General features: G+C 44.0%; 1 protein-coding gene across 1 annotated transcript in view; it reads right to left on the reverse strand.

Annotated features, from left to right (window-relative positions):
* Positions 1-19052, reverse strand: part of TENM2 (teneurin transmembrane protein 2) — a 344410-nt gene that overhangs the window by 150058 nt on the left and 175300 nt on the right. The window contains exon 8 of the mRNA XM_058677877.1: positions 709-904. Within this exon, the coding sequence (XP_058533860.1) occupies positions 709-904 (196 nt within the window). The remainder of the gene's footprint in view (positions 1-708; positions 905-19052) is intronic.

The following is a 19052-nucleotide window of genomic DNA, read 5'->3' on the forward strand; positions in this document are numbered from 1 at the left end:
CCACCATGCAGTCTCAAGCTCATGAATTTTTAAAGAGGTTTTTGTGTCCAGAGAAGAGGAAATTCTGGAGAAAACTTCAACTTTTCTCTTGATGGCTAATGTTGGGCTAAAACAGGCCCCAAATGCATATAGGCTTAATTAAAGCATTATAAAATCCATCTACTTGACAAGAAAGATATGTATAATTTTTAAAAAGGTGGATAGTCTTTGCTGGTTTATGTTTGTGCATTCAAAAACTGTTGAGGTTCCCTTCATTTTTAACAGACGTTTTGGACTGATTGGAGTAGCCAGTATTTATTAGCTCCACTGCCTCTTTAGAGCTCTCTAGACATTTCTCAGCTCTCACAATGGCCATAGGAGGTGGACCCTAAGCCATAGTTCTATTTTCTATGATGAAACTGAAGCTTATGAAAGTTCATTGATTTTCTTAGATTGTGTGGCCAGGACTTCACCCATGCAGTCTGACCCAAATTCTTAACCAAGATTGAATCCTTCAGACTATGGGTGACCTTTTCATGGTTTAAATAGTTTCTGTTTTCTAACTGGGGTTTGTTTTAGGCGAATGATCACACAAGACCTAAATCAAGGGTTCTGGCATGATCTTATTCGCTGCGAGAGTTTCTTTGGAAGATGTACCTCTCACATAGAAGCCCAGGGTAGATCCACCCTTCCTTCCACGGTGGACCATCCCACAGAGCCCATACCTACCTAGCACAACGGTGTTGAAGGAAACCATTTCTTTGTCTTTGCCATCATTGTAGAAGGCTAGGTGCCATAGACCCACGTCCAGGTATTGCACGAACACAGCTTCGTTTTGAACCAGAGTCTGTATGCTTCGGCGTTCCCTGGGTGACTCCACCACGCTCCACTTCTCCTTCCCATCCAAACGCTCCATGAAGTCATACTAGGAAAGGAGAGAGAGAATCATGTGAGACACGTGCAGGCCTAGCCTCATGACAGTCACCTGTCCCACCTATCCATCATTTAACCAAAGAGTGCTTCTAAGTCTTCTTTACTACGAGCTCACCCACTACAACAAATCATGAGAGCTATGGCAATAATCAGAGCTGTCATGGGTGGGCATTTAGTGCAGTAGTTAAGATGGTGGTTGGAACACCAGCATTCTAGAGTGGAGGGCCATGGATGGAATCCTGGCTCCTCAATCAATCCCTGCTTCATGCTGACAGCTATCCTGGGAGACAGCAAGTGCTGTTGGCTCAAGTGGCTGTGTTTCTGCCACTCACATGGGTGACCCAGATCAAGTTCCTGGATCCAAGCTTCACCCTGGATGTTGTGGGCATTTGGGGAGTGATATAGCAGAAGGGGATTTCTTTATTTCTCTTTGCCTTTCAATCACATACATAAAGATAAAAAATTCAAATAACAGGTATACTTTATCATGGTTACAATGATCAATTATATGACTATAGGCCACAATCTGTACTTCTGAAGTCCCAAATCTTTGCTCCCAGGGTTTTTGCTTTTGTCTGTATGTGAGATAATGTGGCTGCTTTTGTCCCCATTGGGATATTATGGGATATATCCTGTATGACATCTATAACTTCTCTAGAATTCTCCAAATTCTGAGATCCATACTGCATCTGCCTAATTCAGAGGTTTAGAGCAGATATCATAGATCACTTTATTGGTTATCACTGACTGATGGCTTTTAAGGAGAGAATGGGACAGCAGAGAGCTGTGGATCTAGACTGATTAGGAAAGAATCCTAGTTTCACCTACCCATGCCTCAGTTTCCCCATCTGCTGAACTGTGGACATAATAACACCAAAGGCATGGGGTGGTTGTAAGGGCTGAGACAACATTCAGAATATTGTCTGGAACATGCAGCAAGCACAAAATACATATTCATCATTGTCATTCATTCATTCTATTCTTGAAAATATCTTATCTTGACACTTTGGGTATTCACAGACTAGGAAACTCAGGATTGGAAAATAAAGTGACTTGTTCAAAGTCACACAACCTCTGAGTGGTCAAACAATGTCCATGCTCTCGGAGTGCTTGAGTTTAATTGCTTGGAAAGAGCAGAAATTACAATTCATCTGTTTCTATGGAAAACAAGTTCAGAATAGGAAGTGATAAGTGAGCAAAGGAGTGGCCACCTAAGGCCATCAGGATAGGGCATGGGATGAACAAGTTCAACCCAAAGAGGTCTGTTCTAAACAACAGGGGTTGCTGTGTGGATGGCGAGTGGGAGCCACTGCAGATTCTGGAGCCATGAATCATGGGAAGAAATGGAGCCTTCTTTGGAGGAGCCTTTCCTCCCTCCACCCCCAAGTAGGATAAAAGATCCCAGCGGGAGAGAGGAGCAAATAGGAAAACCCAGTTAGGAGGTGACTGGTGGCTTGGGATGGACTAGGACAGTGAAGGAGAAGGGGGGACAACTGTGGAGGGACTCTGCCAAGGAAGAAAGGACAGGGCTTGACCACAGGCTGGACAGAGAGGATCAGGGAGCAGGCAACAGGGAGACCAATGTTTCTTCTTTGTTGACAAGGCAATCGATGAAGCCCCAGTAGAAATGGACTCATCTGGCAAATGCTTTCAAAATCGCTGCATAGAAAAGTAACTTGCACTCTGACTTCCTGAGAACATTGAAAGCGAAGGTCTTTAGCCGAGAAAAACCACCGCTGTGCGACTCTGCTCTCTCCCCACTCTGCCCTCCATAAAAAGAGTTTCAAGGGTTACAGACATCTGCTATAACCCCTTTCACAAACTTCACAGAATAAAACTCCAGGAGTCTCCGAATGTGACTTCCCCATCATCAGCATTGCCAGTTTCTGGGATCACTGAAAACAAAAGACTCTATAATCTTAAACACAAAGGCTTTGCCATCAGACCCACCTGGGTTTGAATTCTGACTCTACCACTTGGTATTGTTTGATGTTGGGCGAATCTATTTTTACCTGCTTCCAGGTTTTCATACTGGGGAATAATAGCACTTAACTTTCAGGAATGTTACAAGGATGACACATGAAATAATGCTTAGGGCAGTGCGTGCAAGATAATCACTACTTTTTAAGTCACCTACTTGCAAATCATAACCATCAGAGAAAAGAAGTGCATGGTTCTAGTTTCACGTGTAGGGAGTTGGAGATGGCCACTGCCGAGGAAGTAGAAATTTTCCCTGTATTTCAGGAAATGAGTGTTTGTGCTTAGCTTCTGTCTGTCCTATATTCCATTGGCCATAGCTGTCTTTCTGGGCTTAAATAAATGATCTGAAACAATATGACAAACCGATGCTGCTTTCGGAGACCTTTGTAACCAAAGCATTTGTTCCTTAGCAACCTCGTAAATGTCCAACTACAAAGACCCAAGTCTACAAATTGCTGTCAGCCAGAGGAATGGTTCTAACTTCTTTGGTGCCAAGGTAGAAGAATATACGTCATTTGGGGTCCAAGTGATCACCCCCAGGAGGGAAAGTTTGGGGAAGGTGATTACTTGTGCAGGACCATTATTCATTAATAATTTGAGCATCAGTCATCACTTGCTGAACTGGATTTCCAGCCAAGGGACGTAGATACAGCTTAAGCAGAGGGGTAGTAGTTGCTGCTCAACCAAACGACTCTGAGAAAAGGCATTTCTCAGAAGAGAGAGAGGACAGGTATTGTGGCTGCTCCTTAGAGTCCTTCCATAAGAACACAGAGGGTAGTTTTCCTTGTTGTTGGAATATGTTAGCCAGGGTATACTGCCCAGCATGTATGGGTACAATGTGACACGTTGGGTTTCTGATGCATCTCAGGCCTGCATACCTTTCTTGCACTTATTATTTCCCAAGCACCTGCTTTAAATGATGTAGTTCATTTTTAATGTTTATTGCTGATCCACCCAGAAGATAATCTGCAGGGCAAGGATGCCTTGTGGGTGAGTGGAGTGATTCAGAGTGAGGACTTTGGAACTAGTCTCTCCCTCCTTCTGCCACTTCCTTGCTGGGGCACCTGCAGAAGCTATTGAAATTCTCTGTGCCTCTAACTCCTTATCTTTAAAGTGGGATAATGATAGCATCCATCTCCAATCCTTGCGGTAAGGATTAAATGAGTCAACGCACGCAAGTGCTTAGAATTGTAAGGAGTTTATATATGGTAAACATGCCTTAAACACTTCTGTGATCATTATTATAATTCTCTGCTGTATCACATTCACCTGGAGCAGATTCTTGTCAATAAATATTTGCTGGCTATCAAATGAATAAAATACTGAATTTGTAAATGAACTCTATGAAAAGGAAACTAAATTGGATGCATTGTAGCTTTTGTCTCTGACAGTCATCACATTCACTCCCTTGTCTTCAAAGAGCTTTCCTGAATGGGATAAAAGACAGTGAGCAAGTGCAGTACGTGCTTATGCTGGGATGCTGTGGCCAAGGTGTTTTTCTTATGCCAGCACCGAATTTTGAGAAACAATTTCCCAGTTCGGAGTGGGAGGAGGGGCACCACATGCTTTCTTCCTTTAGACTTTCTTTGTCCCTTCTGTTGTACTCCTTCCCTTCCTCCTCCGACACTGCCCCTTCCCTGGCTCTGTGGTGGAGAAGGCCAGCCATTGCCCGTGTCAGGAAGTACCTCCTCCCCAGCCTCTCTGCAGCTTGGTGGGGGTATGTGACAGTGCTGCGGATCACAGCACACAAGCTGTGGGGAGGATGGCACTTCTAAACCTTGGCTCTCAGAGGTTCTAGACGGTCTCTCAAGCGTTCTCCCTCCATTCCTATCTGCCTCTGGAAGATACAAGGCTATCATCAAGCCCATGATGGTAGAGCTGTAGGACAGGAATGACCTAGATTTAGAATCAGCTCCTGCTTGACAGCCTGTCATGGTATCATCAGCAATGAATGCAAGCTTACTATATCGCGGTCCTGAGATACTGAGATTTACTACTTTTGCGTTACTTGCTCAGATTATAGGATTTCATGCCTTTCTTCCTTCCCATTTTACTCCCCAAGATCACAATTAGCTGTGGGATATTTTCCATTTCTTATAGGACAGGAAAAGATGATCACCCAGGGGAAAAAAAGGCACTGTCTTACATTGGTCAAATGCCAGCTCTACAACATGTAGGGTCTCATCTACCCAGGTTTGTCCGGGGGTGTTTCAGTTTAATCCTCTAGTTCCTCTTTTTGTTTCAAAAGTGCTCTAGTACAGAATATATTGTAATTCTACTCACAGGTTATCATATTACCAAACTGTACCATGCATTAACATTTATTGCTGCTATAATCTAGGGGAGGATCTGAGGCAGAGAAACAGGGTAGACTGGCCAAGCCAAGTACGGAGGCTGTTTTCCAGGGCAGGCAGATCAGGAGCCCATGAGAAGGTGGTTTACAGAAGGCCATCTGGTTCAGGGTGGCCTCTGCTCTCTATGACTCCTGTGTTGTACTCTGGCCAATTTACTTGGCAGACCTGCTGACGTGGGGAGGCCATTTTCCAGAATTCCGGGTTCTGACCAAAGCTTGCTATTCATGACCCTGCACTGGAAATTGATAACTCAGCCTGGGCATCAGTTAGAACAGTGCAGGACACAGGGATGCTGGGAGGCCGATGTTGTGCTCGGTTGCTCCATAGCATGTTCCGCTGAATAGGTCTGCTGTAGCCCTGAACAGGGATGAGAAAGCACGTGGCCCAATTCCAAGAGATGGATGTATCTGTGCATGAGCTGGCTCCAGCAGCAAGTTCTTCTCCTAAAGCTGCTCGTGTGTTTTGTGGCCTCCCTGAGGGTGATGGCACCATAACCTCACATCAACACTGCCCAAACCCAAAAGTTCTCTCTCTTCCCCTGGCTTTGAAAAACAACCCAGGCTGGCACACAGTGTGAGGCTGTGCCTGTAAGTCAGTCATCAGTTACACCCCAAAGTGGCATGAAGAGGCAACTTTCACGGGAGCCAGAGAAGCAAAGAAATAAGCCACAGCAAATATTTGACTGATCCAATTATAAATCTCTCCACTTCTTGGCAGGCAGTGAGGAGGAATGGTAATTAAGATAACTTAGTGGGTTTCCAGAGGAACTGGAGGGGAACTGAGGGGCTGGACCATTGGGCAGGGCCTGTCACTTTCCCAGAAGGAAAGGCATCCACAGATAGGGAATGCATGGCCCGGAGATGCTTCAGGAAGCCACACCGTCACACACCTGCCAAAGAGGGCAAGGTTAAAGATGGATTCGTTGCCCTTCAGGAGGACGTTCTTTTATTACTGGGTCTAGGACTCAGAAGCAGGGGGCTGGGGGAGGGGAAAACTTTATTGCTATTTGCAATGTCGGCTGGCTAAGGGGGAAAGCAATAAATGATGACATTTCCCACGGATGGCCTGTCGCTTCCCTTGCTCCACACTGGTAACCTCCCTGGCTCCCAACATCTGATGTTGATTCCACCTCAGATGGCAGGGCATGTTCAGCAGGTGATAGGATGCGGGGAGGCAACATGTGAGCAGGGGCTATGTGGAGTCACAGTACCACTGGGTTTCTGGTCACATCCAGCAACAGCAACAACAGCTTAGTGGGCCTGTTAACCCTCCTTGCCTCCAGCCAGGCCTGTGGCAAAGTGCACCTGGCTGATTCCTCATTAAAGCTCAGCACACTTTCTCTGCTCTCCTTCAAAGGGGCTGTATGCTAAGGGAAGGGTGGCAGGATGACAGCCATGTGGCAGTAGAGGCTGGCTTCCACGAGCTGAGCCTTGCCTGTCTTCCGGAAAGCTCTGTTTGCTTCTTGCTTTTCAGTGTCTGAGTCACTTAATTAGAGGTGACTGGTCTAGCGGCAGGTACTTCCAGGGATGCTAGGCGAAGCAAGCCTTACACAACCAGACCCAAAAAGGCACCTCCATTTCCAGACTGCAAGAAGTCATCATGTCAGGATTCATGGGTAAAAATCAAGCAGATAGAAGAGACGGAAGCACCAAACAGGGTGTCTAAAGCCCAGGAGCAGTGAGCACCAGCATTGTACCACAGCATGTTAAGCTGCCTCTTGCAAAGCCAGCATCTCACACGGGAACACTGGTTTGAATCCCAGTTGCTCTGCTTCTGCTCCAGCTCCTATTACTCACATAGGAGACCCAGATGGAGTTTCAGGTTTCTGTCTTAGGCTATTCTGCCTCAGCTATTGTAGTCATTTGGGAACTGAACCAGTGAATGGAAGATCATTCTGTCACTCTGCCTTTCAGATAAATCACTCAAGAGGGTGAATTTCCTCTTATTATATGTGTCCTTTTGGTACAGCGGAAAAGGTGGATGTCAAAAATAAGAGCCCATTTTAGGCTGGGTCCTTGTGATGTGCTGGGTGTAGTGGTAGATGCTAATTGGTGTGATTTCATGTCATTCTCCCAGGAGCCCTAGACTCACCCTGCTCTGGAAATTTCCCGATGCTGCTAAGGGTGGCTGCTGACAAAGCAAACACCTGATCAGGACTTGCATCAGTTGTGGTACATACAGGAGGCCACTACAAGTTCTCCAAGATGTCAGGTTATCCATGTAATGGCTGGCCTTTTTTGTAAGTTCCCTTCAGATGCCCAGTAAGTAAGATTTCTCTAGGAGAAGCCCTTTAGGGCATTTTCATAACCTTTACATGCTTTTCCCTTATTTTTGTTTGCAAACTCAGATGTACGTATATGGGCTAACACCTAATGAGGGCAAAGCACTGTTCTAAGTGATATACATGTACTGTCTTATTTAATGTTCATAATAACATTTGTGAATACAAATTACCATCATTTTACATTATGAGGGGGCTCGGGCACAGACAGATAACCTAACTTGCCCAGACGTTAATCAATCAGGCAAGATGGAGATCCAAGCAGTCAGCTGCCAAGACCATCCTTTACTCACGGTATTACAACCTCCCCAATAGGCTGACAGGCAGCCAGTGTGGAGTGGATTGCCAGTCTCTCTCACTTGCCCATTCATGTATGCATGAGTATGTGTCTATGTGCCTGTACTCGAAGAATTAAATGTTGCTTGGATGTGTAGTGCAGTCTCTCTCGTGGGTAGGGTATCCCAGCCAACAGGTGGTTTGGTTTCACTGAAAGGCCTAAACATCTCTAAATAGCAATTCATGGAAAAGATAGCTCTTAGCCACAATTCTGGAGCTTGAGTTTTGCCCTTCATTGTGTTATGGGGTGAGATGAACACGAAAGTAATTGTTCATCTAACAACTATGGGCCTGGGGACACTGTAGTAGGTGGCCTGGGTAAGGCTCCTGCTCTTAGGAGCTGGCATTCTGTGGGGGCTGGGGAATGTGTTGAAGAGCAATGAGTATTTCAAGGGAAAAAACGAAGGACACCAGATAAGCTAACTGTCCATCAGGAAGTCAATGGGCAAAGAAGTTGTAGTACAGTGGTCCCTGTTTATCCACAGTGTTACTCTCCACTTGTTTCAGTTCTTCAGAGTCAATAACAGTCCAAAGTTATCAGTATTTGCCTTCAATCTTTCAAGAGACCGTCAACATTTACATACCTTTTACACATCATTAGGACTGTTGTCTTCTGTTAGTTATAATTGCTCATCTCTTGTTGTGCCTAACATATAAAAACACTTCATCACAGCTACTAAAGGACAGGAAAAACATGGCTTATCTAGGGTCTGAAGCAATCCATTGTTTCAGATGTTACTCCCAGGAGTAGGAGGACTATAGTACAAAAAAACTTCAGGAGGAAAGTGAAAAAAAAAAATGGAAGTAAAAGGTATGCTTAATTTTGTGCAAAACCTTTCAAATTCATGCATAGTGTTTCATCATATCCATGTTGCAGAGACTTTTTGAAGACCTCCTGAACACCCCAAATCTATTGAGTTATAAAAGGAGTGAGCAGCTGAGATACGCTCTGGGTCTATGAGACTCAGGTTCTATGGGGCAGTAGTTAGCCAGAGAGGACCAAACGATCCCCTGCAGGTGCCACTCCAGGATAGATAGTCTCACCTGTAGTGGTAGAGAGCCGATAGCATGGGCCAGGGCAAGGGTGAAAACAGCTTGGGACCCATAGGGCTCTGAAGAATGGTGATGCTCTCGAACAGGACGAAGGTGGCACTGACTCAGACAGAGATAGTTTTTACATTTGAGGAAGCCAAGTGGAAGCCTCACAATGTGTACAATGGGTGGTTTTGAAACTGTACCCACAGGAAGTGGATTGAAGAAAAGTGAGACTAGACAAGGAAGCAGGACACAACCTGTTCTAAATGGACATGTCAGTCAAGCACTCGCAGAGGGCACGATGTTTCAGCAGTGTCCTGAAACAAGTTAAGGGAGGATCCTGTGAATGTCTGGGGGAGGAACATTCCAGAAAGAGGGGGGCTTGTTGTTCTCAGAGTTATGGGGCACCACTGGGTTAAGAAAGAGTGAATGTGTTGCAATGGTGGGGTCCAGTGAACAGGGAGGAGCCTGCTGCCAAGCAGCATGTAGAGGGAGCCAGCGGGTTGTGGCAATGGATCTGCCATCAGCTGTTTGCTGAGTGTCCACTATGGATAAGCACGGCCAGGGTATTGGAGATGCAGGAAGGCTGAGGAGTGCCCCCCTAGGGCTTTCGTTATAGAACAAGGCCCAGTGTTTCCCTGCAGTGTGACAGGAGGCTAGTGGAGAGTGTCCAAAGAACACCTTTGATGGACAGCCACAGAAGATGACAGGCCTCTGTCACACAGACAGAGCCTGGTTCCTGTGAGGGCCCTCTGGGGTTGGCAGGGGCTTTGGTGGCTTGCTGGTTGGTGATAAGCTCCTCATACATTCTGCCAATTTTCTATCTCATCCCTCGACACTCCCCTCATATATCAAGCCAAATTTTTTTTGGTTTTAAAGTTCAAGAATACTTTGAATCTCCGTGGTAGGGGGAATGAAGAATGATAAAAAAGAGATCAGAAGTTAACTATCAATGGAGATGCTTTTGCTGCAACTCCCCATGTGCTGCGCTGGCAGCATCTCTTCCTCTCCAGCTGTTTCAGAGCAGCATTTCCAAAAGACAGAGGATCAAGGCCCAGCTAAGGCAAGGCAGGGACAATGCACTCTTGGGAGATGGGAGAACAGCGGAAAATCCTGGAGGAGTATCGTTGCTGTCTGTGCTTGCCAGCCACACAAGAGCAGGTGCTCAGTTAAGTGCTGGCTAAATACACTTCCAGGGCCTGCCTCAGACTGACTGGCGGGGTTATCTGAAAACGGATTCCTTCAGCAAATGTGTCCTCTTCCCAATGAACTTTCACATGGAGGGAGCAAAGTTTGAAAAATTTTAAGTTCTAATCACCTTTTTTTTAACATGATTTTCTCCCACGCATATGAAAGTGTGTGTTCCCAAGTTAGAAGGGGCCCTTGCAGCCTCATGGTGTTTGGCAACATTTTGCTTTCACTGAACATCAGTATTTTTCTCTGGGGTCAAGTCCCTACTTGTAGGTCCATAGGTCCATAGCCATGAAGCCTCTAGAGGGGCTGTCCCCCAACATCTATCTAATTACTCCAGACTAGCAAGTGCCAGTTTCAAAAGAATAAAGCAGTGCCTTCATTGGTGAGTGTGAAGAAGTAGTACCATCCCTGGCAAAAAGATGATTTCATGACGAAGCTTCAATACAGCATATATTACAAAGGTGCCTTCATTTGCCTCTGCCTAGAAATATCTTTCCCTTTTCCCTTTAATCATCCTCCAAGATTCAGCTTCAGTAGCTCTTCCTCTAGGAAAGTGCCCTAAATGCCCTCACGAGCTACAAATGTGGTTGCCTTGTATGCTCCTTTCTATGCTCCCACAGACCTAACCCCTGGAGTCGCAATAATGGCTAGTCTGTGCTGACTTTGTCAGGCATAGTACAGTCCATGGCTGCCATCTGGTTCATCAAATATACAGGAACACAGTGCGAGCAGGAAGCACGCCACATGCATCTCTTCTATCCCAGGCAGCTGCATGCAGTGTTGCTCTGTGCCACAGCAGAGGTGTCTTAAACTTCTGCTGCCTTCCACACTTAGAAGGAGATCTTGAAGGATAGGACCTGCACGTTGAGCTGGAGAACAGAGCTTTGATGAGTATTGAAAACTCACTGTGCACAGTAGGATTGGTTTTAGCCAGAAGCCTGGCCATTCCCCCTGCATAGCTCCTCTAGGTGGCGAGGCTACCTATGATGCAGCGGTAAGGGTTGAAGACCGATTTGATAGATGGATCCATCTCATAGGGTGCTTATTGTTCACCAGGCATTTATCTCATTCATTGTCACTGCAACCTGGGTAGCAGGTACAATCCTTATTGCATGGGTGGTGAAATCGGATCTACTGCAAAGTATCCACATATACTTCAGCTTCTGTGTGGCAGACAGGTAAGATCTGAAACCAGAACATGTTTCTGTTTCCAAGGTCACCACCCTATCTAGTTGATGTTGCTATCATTTCTCAACTTGTCAGGTCCCCACCTCCTTGAGAGCAGAGCTGATGCCTTTTATCCCGGTGGCCCCAGGGCAGACCTCAATGACTACTGCTAAGTGCGTGAGTGGACTAATTTCATATTTCATCTTCCCACAGGTCATGCTCTCATTAGGCAGCCTTTCAATCCAGCCAAGCAGAAGAGTAGAAGGTATTGTTGTGAAGACCCAGGGAGCCGCAGTGTGGACCCCATGGAGCTAAGGGATCAAGGTTAGTGAAGTTGATGGCCATCTTCAGGCTGTTCTGAGATGCACAAAGGCTGCACTGGGAGGTCAGCAGGGCAGGCGCTTTACTTCCCAATTCCTTGCTGATGTGACTCCTTATTTACTGTACATTCATTTCTAATTGTCTTTAGCCAATGATTTATCAAAAATGTCACATTTGGCTCCTTGCCCTCCCAAGATCAATAGGAGGGTCTCATGTGGGCCAGTTTTGAGAATACATCAAACACACCACCAGGGAGAGGCGGCAGGCTGGGAATGCGGCCAGTCACAGAGAGACTGCTCAAGCACCAAAAAGGAAGACTGGCCCTGGCGGCTTCTCCCAGATCACAACCTTTCACAACTTTTCATGGGGCAGCATGATACTGGGCAAGCAACTTCAACTTATTTATTCCCAAGGTGGGAGAAAAGTAAGATCGTGGTGAGCTTAGCTGGGATTACAGTAGGTACCCAGTCAATGTCTGCTATTCTGATGGTCACAGCTACTGTTATACAACCATGATGCAGTGGGAACTCTGTGAGTTAGCAATTTCACTCTAACTGTTTGAGAAATTATGTAAAAATACACAAACATATCTGCAAGACTGTTTGCTGCAAAACAGGTTACAATATTAAAAAGAGGGACTGGCTAAAACATTTCTTGGGTCTAGGTAACGCATAATTTTTCAAGCATTTAAACTGAGTTTATGCATGAATATCTAGTGTGGAAATACTGCCTTACCTATTATTAAAGATTACTAAATAATCAGGGCAAAAATCAATATATATGTCAAATAAATATATTTGTCATAAGTATATGATAAAATCTTGTATTTATAAAAATGATTAATGAACAGAAAACATGTTACTTATAGTAAAATCACTCATATTTTACATGTTTCCTATCATTACCAATATATGTGGATACTTTAAAAAGTTTATGGAAACAGCATAAAAGCTAATTTCCCTGTAAGAAGTTTTGAAATTCAGACACCTAGGAGTAGATGTTTGTCCAGGAGCACACAAGGTGAATCAAAGCAAGAATCAAAACAAATTTAGAAACAGAAATACATTTTCCCCCTTTTCTTCCACAATAAATGTATGTGTTTGTGCATCTGCATACACATACATAGAAATATGCAAATACACATATAAACTCAATGGTGTATATATATATATATATATATACATATATATATAAATCTGAGTCTGGCACGGTAGCCTAGTGGTTTCAGTCCTTGCCGTGAATGTGCCAGGATCCTGTATGGGTGCTGATTTGTATTCCGGCAGCCACGCTTCCCATCCAGCTCCCTGCTTGTGGCCTGGGAAAGCAGTGGAGGACGGCCCAAAGCCTTGGGACTCTGCACCCGCGTGGGAGACCCGCAAGAAATTCCTGGTTTCTGGCTCGAGATTGGCACAGCACTGGCTGTTGCACTCACTTGGGAAGTGAATCATCGGATGGAAGATCTTCCTGTCTCTCTCTCCTCTTCTATGTATATCTGACTTTGGAATAAAAATAAATAAATCTTTAAAAAAAATCTTTGCTTGAAAAGTAGAGTGACAGAGAGGGAGAGACAGAGAAACTATAGGGCTGAGAGTGAGAAGGAGAGGAGGAGGGAGAGGAAGATTGAGAGGAAGAGGGAGATAGGCAAAGAAAAAGACCTTTCGTTTGCTGGTCCCTCCCCAAATGCACACGACAGTTAGGTATGGGCCAAGCCAAAGCCAGGAATCCAGAAGTCCATCTGGATGTGCCACACGGCTGGTACGGTTCCAAACACTTGGGCATTTGGTCGGCTGCCTCCCAGATAAGAACTCCAGCAGTCAGTATTTGGATTGGCACTTCTGATAAGGGATGCTTGTAATCCAAGTGGTGGCTTAACTATGCTCTACATTGCCGTACCCTTATATTTTAAAAATTGCAAGTAGATCCTCTGCTGGCTTCTTGTATGCAGTGGGATCTAGCTATATGGGGATGTTTAAAATGAATAAGAAGCTACATATAGTGAATACAGTTAATACATAGGAAAAATTTGATTTGGACTTTATTTTGGAAACGGAAACTACATTTTAAAGTTTATTTTATCTCAGATTTAGGAACTCAGGTTCTATTTGCAACTATGCTTGAGTTGTGAGAATGAATATTGGGTTTTCATACATACACAAAAAGGTGACACCAAACATTTCATTCTATCTCAGCTTCATCGATCGCAAAACACATCCCGTTTTCAGAGATGTCAAAAGATGAGCATTATTACATCCCACAATCAATGAGATGTGCAAGAACAATGCAGCAGCATTTCACTTTGACTGGCACAGGCAATCCAAAAGGATGATTCTGGAAGCATATTGGATCTCTCCCCCAAATCTCCCAGGATCCCTTTTTATGTTTTTATAATCACCCTCTTTGAAGTGCCAATCCTGTCAGCTTCTTTGTTAACTGTCTCAGCCTTGGTGTTTAACTGGGCTTCCTCAGCCAGATCTGTATTTACCAAGGCTTTCCTGCGACACATTCAAAACCTTCGGCACCATTTTCACTGGCTTTAATGAAATTCCTGGTTTTGGCCACAGCTCTAATTTCACTTAGTATACGATTGTGTTTGCATTGAGTGGCAGATGCTCTTGGCAACGACTGCAAATCTGAGAGGAGGAAGAGGAGGATGCCTGCCTGCCAAGTCCAACCCAAGCCAGCTTTGAGACCCTGAACTCTGTTCCCATTCTTTCATCTGTACAATGGGGGTGCTCTAGTTGCATCCACTTTGGAAGGAGATTGTAACGATAAAATAACATGTGGTAAACAGTACTTGAAGCTCTCTAGCACTGTTGGTGGTATGATGGGTGCACGTGGACACTGGTATTACATGGGGAAGGAGCTACAAGTGGCGAATGTTTATATAAGTGATCAGATGACTGTGGAATGAACAATTTTTTTATAACAACAGTTTCCCTACACAGCATGCTTTCCAAAAGATACTTCAATAAACATCTTAGAAGCCAATGATTCTTGTGAAGATATTCAGATCAGAGTTTCCTTAGCATCTCTAAGCACAGATCTGAGTGTCTACAATGGACATTTATTAGTAAGCTTACAGATCTGCACTGTGCCTTGTTTTAATCCATGATGATGCCTGCTCAGGGAACACCACACCAGCACCTGCTTCCTGGTGGATCCTGTTCAACTCAATGCCAGGGAGAGTGGAGACACATGAATGTGTCAGGGTGGGAATCCTGGAGTGGAATCCAGGGCATATGTAATAGGTTGTGTAGCGGTGAGAGTTTCAAAGCATGGGTGAAGTTCCTCTACTTTTGTATCTAAGGCAAGGGATGTGACAAGCTATTAGAGACTGTAAGGGTTTAACCTTGAAATAATCATTTCCTCTTGCTCTTCTTTCAAGATTGTGGATCAATTTAATTGAAGAGGATCCACAGCCTGTCAGTGAAACAATTAAAGAAAATACTGTTGCTATTTGCAACTACTTAAATACTTTCATTATGATTTGTCAAGAAACTGCAAACAAAACCAAGTACATGAATCAATAGAGTCTTGAAAGTGATGAAGATTACAGTCATCATCTATACCCTTCCGAAACTTGTGTTTCTCAAAACAGATTCAGATTGTGTCACTGATTCATTTTTTTCCTTAAGGAGATTATAAAAATTAAGAGGAATGCAAAGACAAATACTAATACTTCAATAACTCAAATGAAACAACTCTGAGTGTGTTTGATTTGGGGAGGCAACACTTGTTTTACTTTTAAGACTTTGTAGATAAAAATAAGCATTCTCAAAGTCTACTGATTTTGGTGTATTTGAAAGGCAGAGAGAGGCGGAAGGACTGGTCTTCCATTCACTGGTTCCCAAACATGTTCTCCCCACCTATCCCTAGATTGGTGAGCTTATTCTCATGAGTTTATTCTCTTTCTCTGGGTTTATGAGTCTATCTATTCATCACACACACACACACACACACACACACACACACACACACACACAAAACTGGCTCTCTAAATCCAGTGCTCCAATACCAGTAGATTTAACAATGAACTAATATAAACTATTTGGAAAAAAATGGATTTGTGCTACATATATAGTTTTCTTTTCTTGTGATGATATTTTAAACAATGCAGAATAGCACCTACACAGTATTAACTATTTGGGTGTGTTAAGTTACTGTACAAACACTAAGCTGCTTTGCATAAGGAATGGTGCTGCATGTGTGCATACAGATGCATTAACACATATATGCAAGGGGTAGACAGGACATAAAAATGCACATGGGCTTCAACAAGCTGTGTGTATGCAAGAAAACTATCATTCTTGTCTTTTTTACGTCTGGAGTTCTACATCAGCTTTCACATGAGGATAAAAGCCCTTGACTTAGAAAATTGGCAAGCTCCTGATTTCTGGCACCTTTTTAAGACTCTGCTCAGCTTAAGGCATGATTTTGTGCTGTCCCCACTTTCTCCATGTCTTTCTCTCTCAGTTCCATGACTTCTGCCCTTCTCTAAAGCCACTCTCAGTATCTTCCTGAGCCAGCTCTCCTGTCAAATTCAAGCATCCCAGGAGACATTTCCTTGCTCCGCTTGGTAACCCCTCAGGAGGGTGCCCACCACAACGTGGCAGTTGTGGCTCCAGTTAGGTCACAGATAATCGCAAGGGGGTTCCTGAAAAACCCTTCCTAAAAGCACTGAGCATAACGTACTTGGCTTCATAAAATCTTTTTCTAAGCCTCAAGTTCTTTTAGAAAGGAAGGTTCTTGAAAACATGCCCCCTTCCTTTGTAGGTAAGAAGCCTTAGCAGAGGAAGGTGGAAAACAGCAGCAAAATGACAGAGCTAGGTGCTCAGGGCAGTCGGGAGCCCATTCAGGAGCCCATTCATGTCTAATTACAACTGTGTGCAGGTTTACACATCAGGGCAAAAGAAGGGGACATGGAAAGGAAAAGTTCGTTTTCAGATAAGGCCCTGCAATGGCAAGTGATAAATTGAACCAAAGCTAACTCCACCCATGACCATCTAGACGTCTCTCTTTAAACAAATGTCATTAGGGAATTCTGATGAGGATAAATAGGAAGGCTGGCTTCTGTCATTTCATCTTGGTTCACAGGTGCCCAATATTCCACATTTGCCATGATTTGGCATCACCATGGGACAACGGGTACGCTCTCAAAAGCATCAGTTCTATCGGTTAATGTATTTTGTATGTGACTAGTTTTGCTTTCAATCCTATAGACACATCCCAGCCGAAAGCATCAGGGCATTGCTGCATCTGCTATTTAATCTCTGGTCTCACCCCTTAATCAACCTACTAGAGCTGTAAGCCTACTCAATGTTTCTAAGTTGCCTCTGTAAGTCACTGGGTTCTTGGCTCCATCAGTCTAAGTGATGAAATAGGCATTTTTCATATTTGCTAAACAGGATTGTGGAGAAGGTGAAGTCCCGGTAGGGCTCCCAAGTGCTAACTGCGTCTTGTTGTCTCAGGTTAATCATGTACCTAATTTACCGATTATTGACTTGTTCTCGCAAAGGATTTCACTTGGCTTGACATATCAGTAGCAATCAGTGATGAACTGTCAAGCAGACTTGCTCACTGCCTTAACCACCTCAAATCCTGACTTGCAGCAACAGCCTCTGAGCTTTCCTTTGATGCCTAGCACTGTAGCCAGGTCAGATTCTTATTTTTTTTCCAGTCTGATCTGTTTTCTTTCTAGAGCCAGGGTTGAGCAAATCTGACAGTTTGTAGGATTTCAAATATTTGGCAAGATGCACTAGACTTCTGCTGTACACACACCATCCCCATAAGAATTGGAGCTGGTAGGTTACGAATGGCTTAGATTGATTTTTCTTTTCTTTTTCCTTTTTTTGTCTGTGTCTTAAAAATATGCAATGAAGCATGTGAAAACGCTGCATTAAATACACAAAGTACTATTTGCCTTTCAAACTGACAAAGCTTAAAAATGATAATATCCAGTTTAGGCAAGGGCTCAAGTAAATAAAAATGGGCATTTACACAGCGCTGCCGATGGGTAGCAGTGTTACTGCTACAAACCTTCAGAACAGTCTGGCAATGTGAATCAGATCCTAAAGGTTTTATCTTCGGCAGAAGGATTAAGGATGCCACCGGGACACGCCTGCAAACCCTTCATGTGTAAATCGGGAGGGCTGTGTATTGATATGTCTGGTGCTCCTCCTTAAGGAGGTCATCAGATTGTCCTCCCTGTGCTACTCAAGTCAAGATGGGACCTATTTTGATCAATATGAGAAATGCACCCATGGTATGCATCTCTCCCACTGCAGAATGCTTTTGGATCAGTTGCCCTACCTTCTCCTTCCTTGACCACAGGCAACCGGCCCTGTTTCTCACGAGAGTGGAAGCTCTGTATATCCGTGGCCCTGAGTGACACTGATGGTGTGTTAAAAGTCCTCAGTAACTGAAGAGAAACATGTGATTCAAGGCTCTCCTAGCTCAGCACTGTGAACGTTTGAGGCTGGCTTTTTCTTTGCAGGCATGGTCTTATGCCTTGCCAGGTATTCAGTAATATCCCTAGTCTCTAGCCACCAGCTACTCAGGGTGGCTTCCTTCCACCCATGACAGCCAAAGTGTTTCTAGGGAACGGGACATGAGAGATGAGGCGAGATTGGCCGTGGTTGAGAAACCATTGAAATAGAGCAATAAGAAATAGCCTTCATTCCTGCCAGGATACTCCCCGGGGTGTAGCATGGATAGCTGAGGTAATGGAGCTCTTTGCACCCATGTGGGTGACAGGGATTGAGTGCCTAGAGTCTGGGCTTTGGTCCCATCCAAGTCTCAGCTGCTAAAAGCACTGGTGGGAGTGAAACAACAGATGGGAGCTCTCTGTCGGTTTCTTTTCTTTCCCCTTTAATTTTCTCTCCCTTTGTCTTTCAAACAACAACAAAATAATGCAACTCAAAAATTTGGAAAGAGTAGCCTTTGCTGTTCCTAGCTACTAAGATTCTGAGGTCTTTTTCATTCTTTTTAATTCTGTGGGTAGGCTCTGTTCTAGCAAAAGAAGACTGTTTCAAATTAAGGTTTTGGTTTTTTTTCCTTTCATCCATTGGTTTCCTCAATGAAAAATACAATTTTTTTTCCTTGAGTACAAAGAAAAAAAAACGGGAAGGCAATTTGTATTAAAAACTATATTTGCATAATTTTCTATCTATATAAAGTATTTGTGAGGGCCACCAGAATCTCTAAGTACAGGTTGAATATCTTTAATCCAAAAAATGCTGAAATTTTGGAAATCTGAAACACTTATGGACCCAAGCATTTTGAATAAAACAGCCCTGGGATCTGTACAATAAAACACTTGTAGTATTTTATCTTTTTTTTAAAACTGTGCTTTAGTTTAAAAAGTCTTTCCGCATCCTACTTTTGTTGCTCTTGTTACAACAGTGTTAAGGGAGGGCCTAGGCATAAATCCAACTGAAGCTAAGAGAGGTAACGAAACACATTCAAGGTCACCT

Source organism: Ochotona princeps, chromosome 19, assembly GCF_030435755.1.
Source record: "Ochotona princeps isolate mOchPri1 chromosome 19, mOchPri1.hap1, whole genome shotgun sequence".
Taxonomy (NCBI): Eukaryota; Metazoa; Chordata; class Mammalia; order Lagomorpha; family Ochotonidae; genus Ochotona; species Ochotona princeps.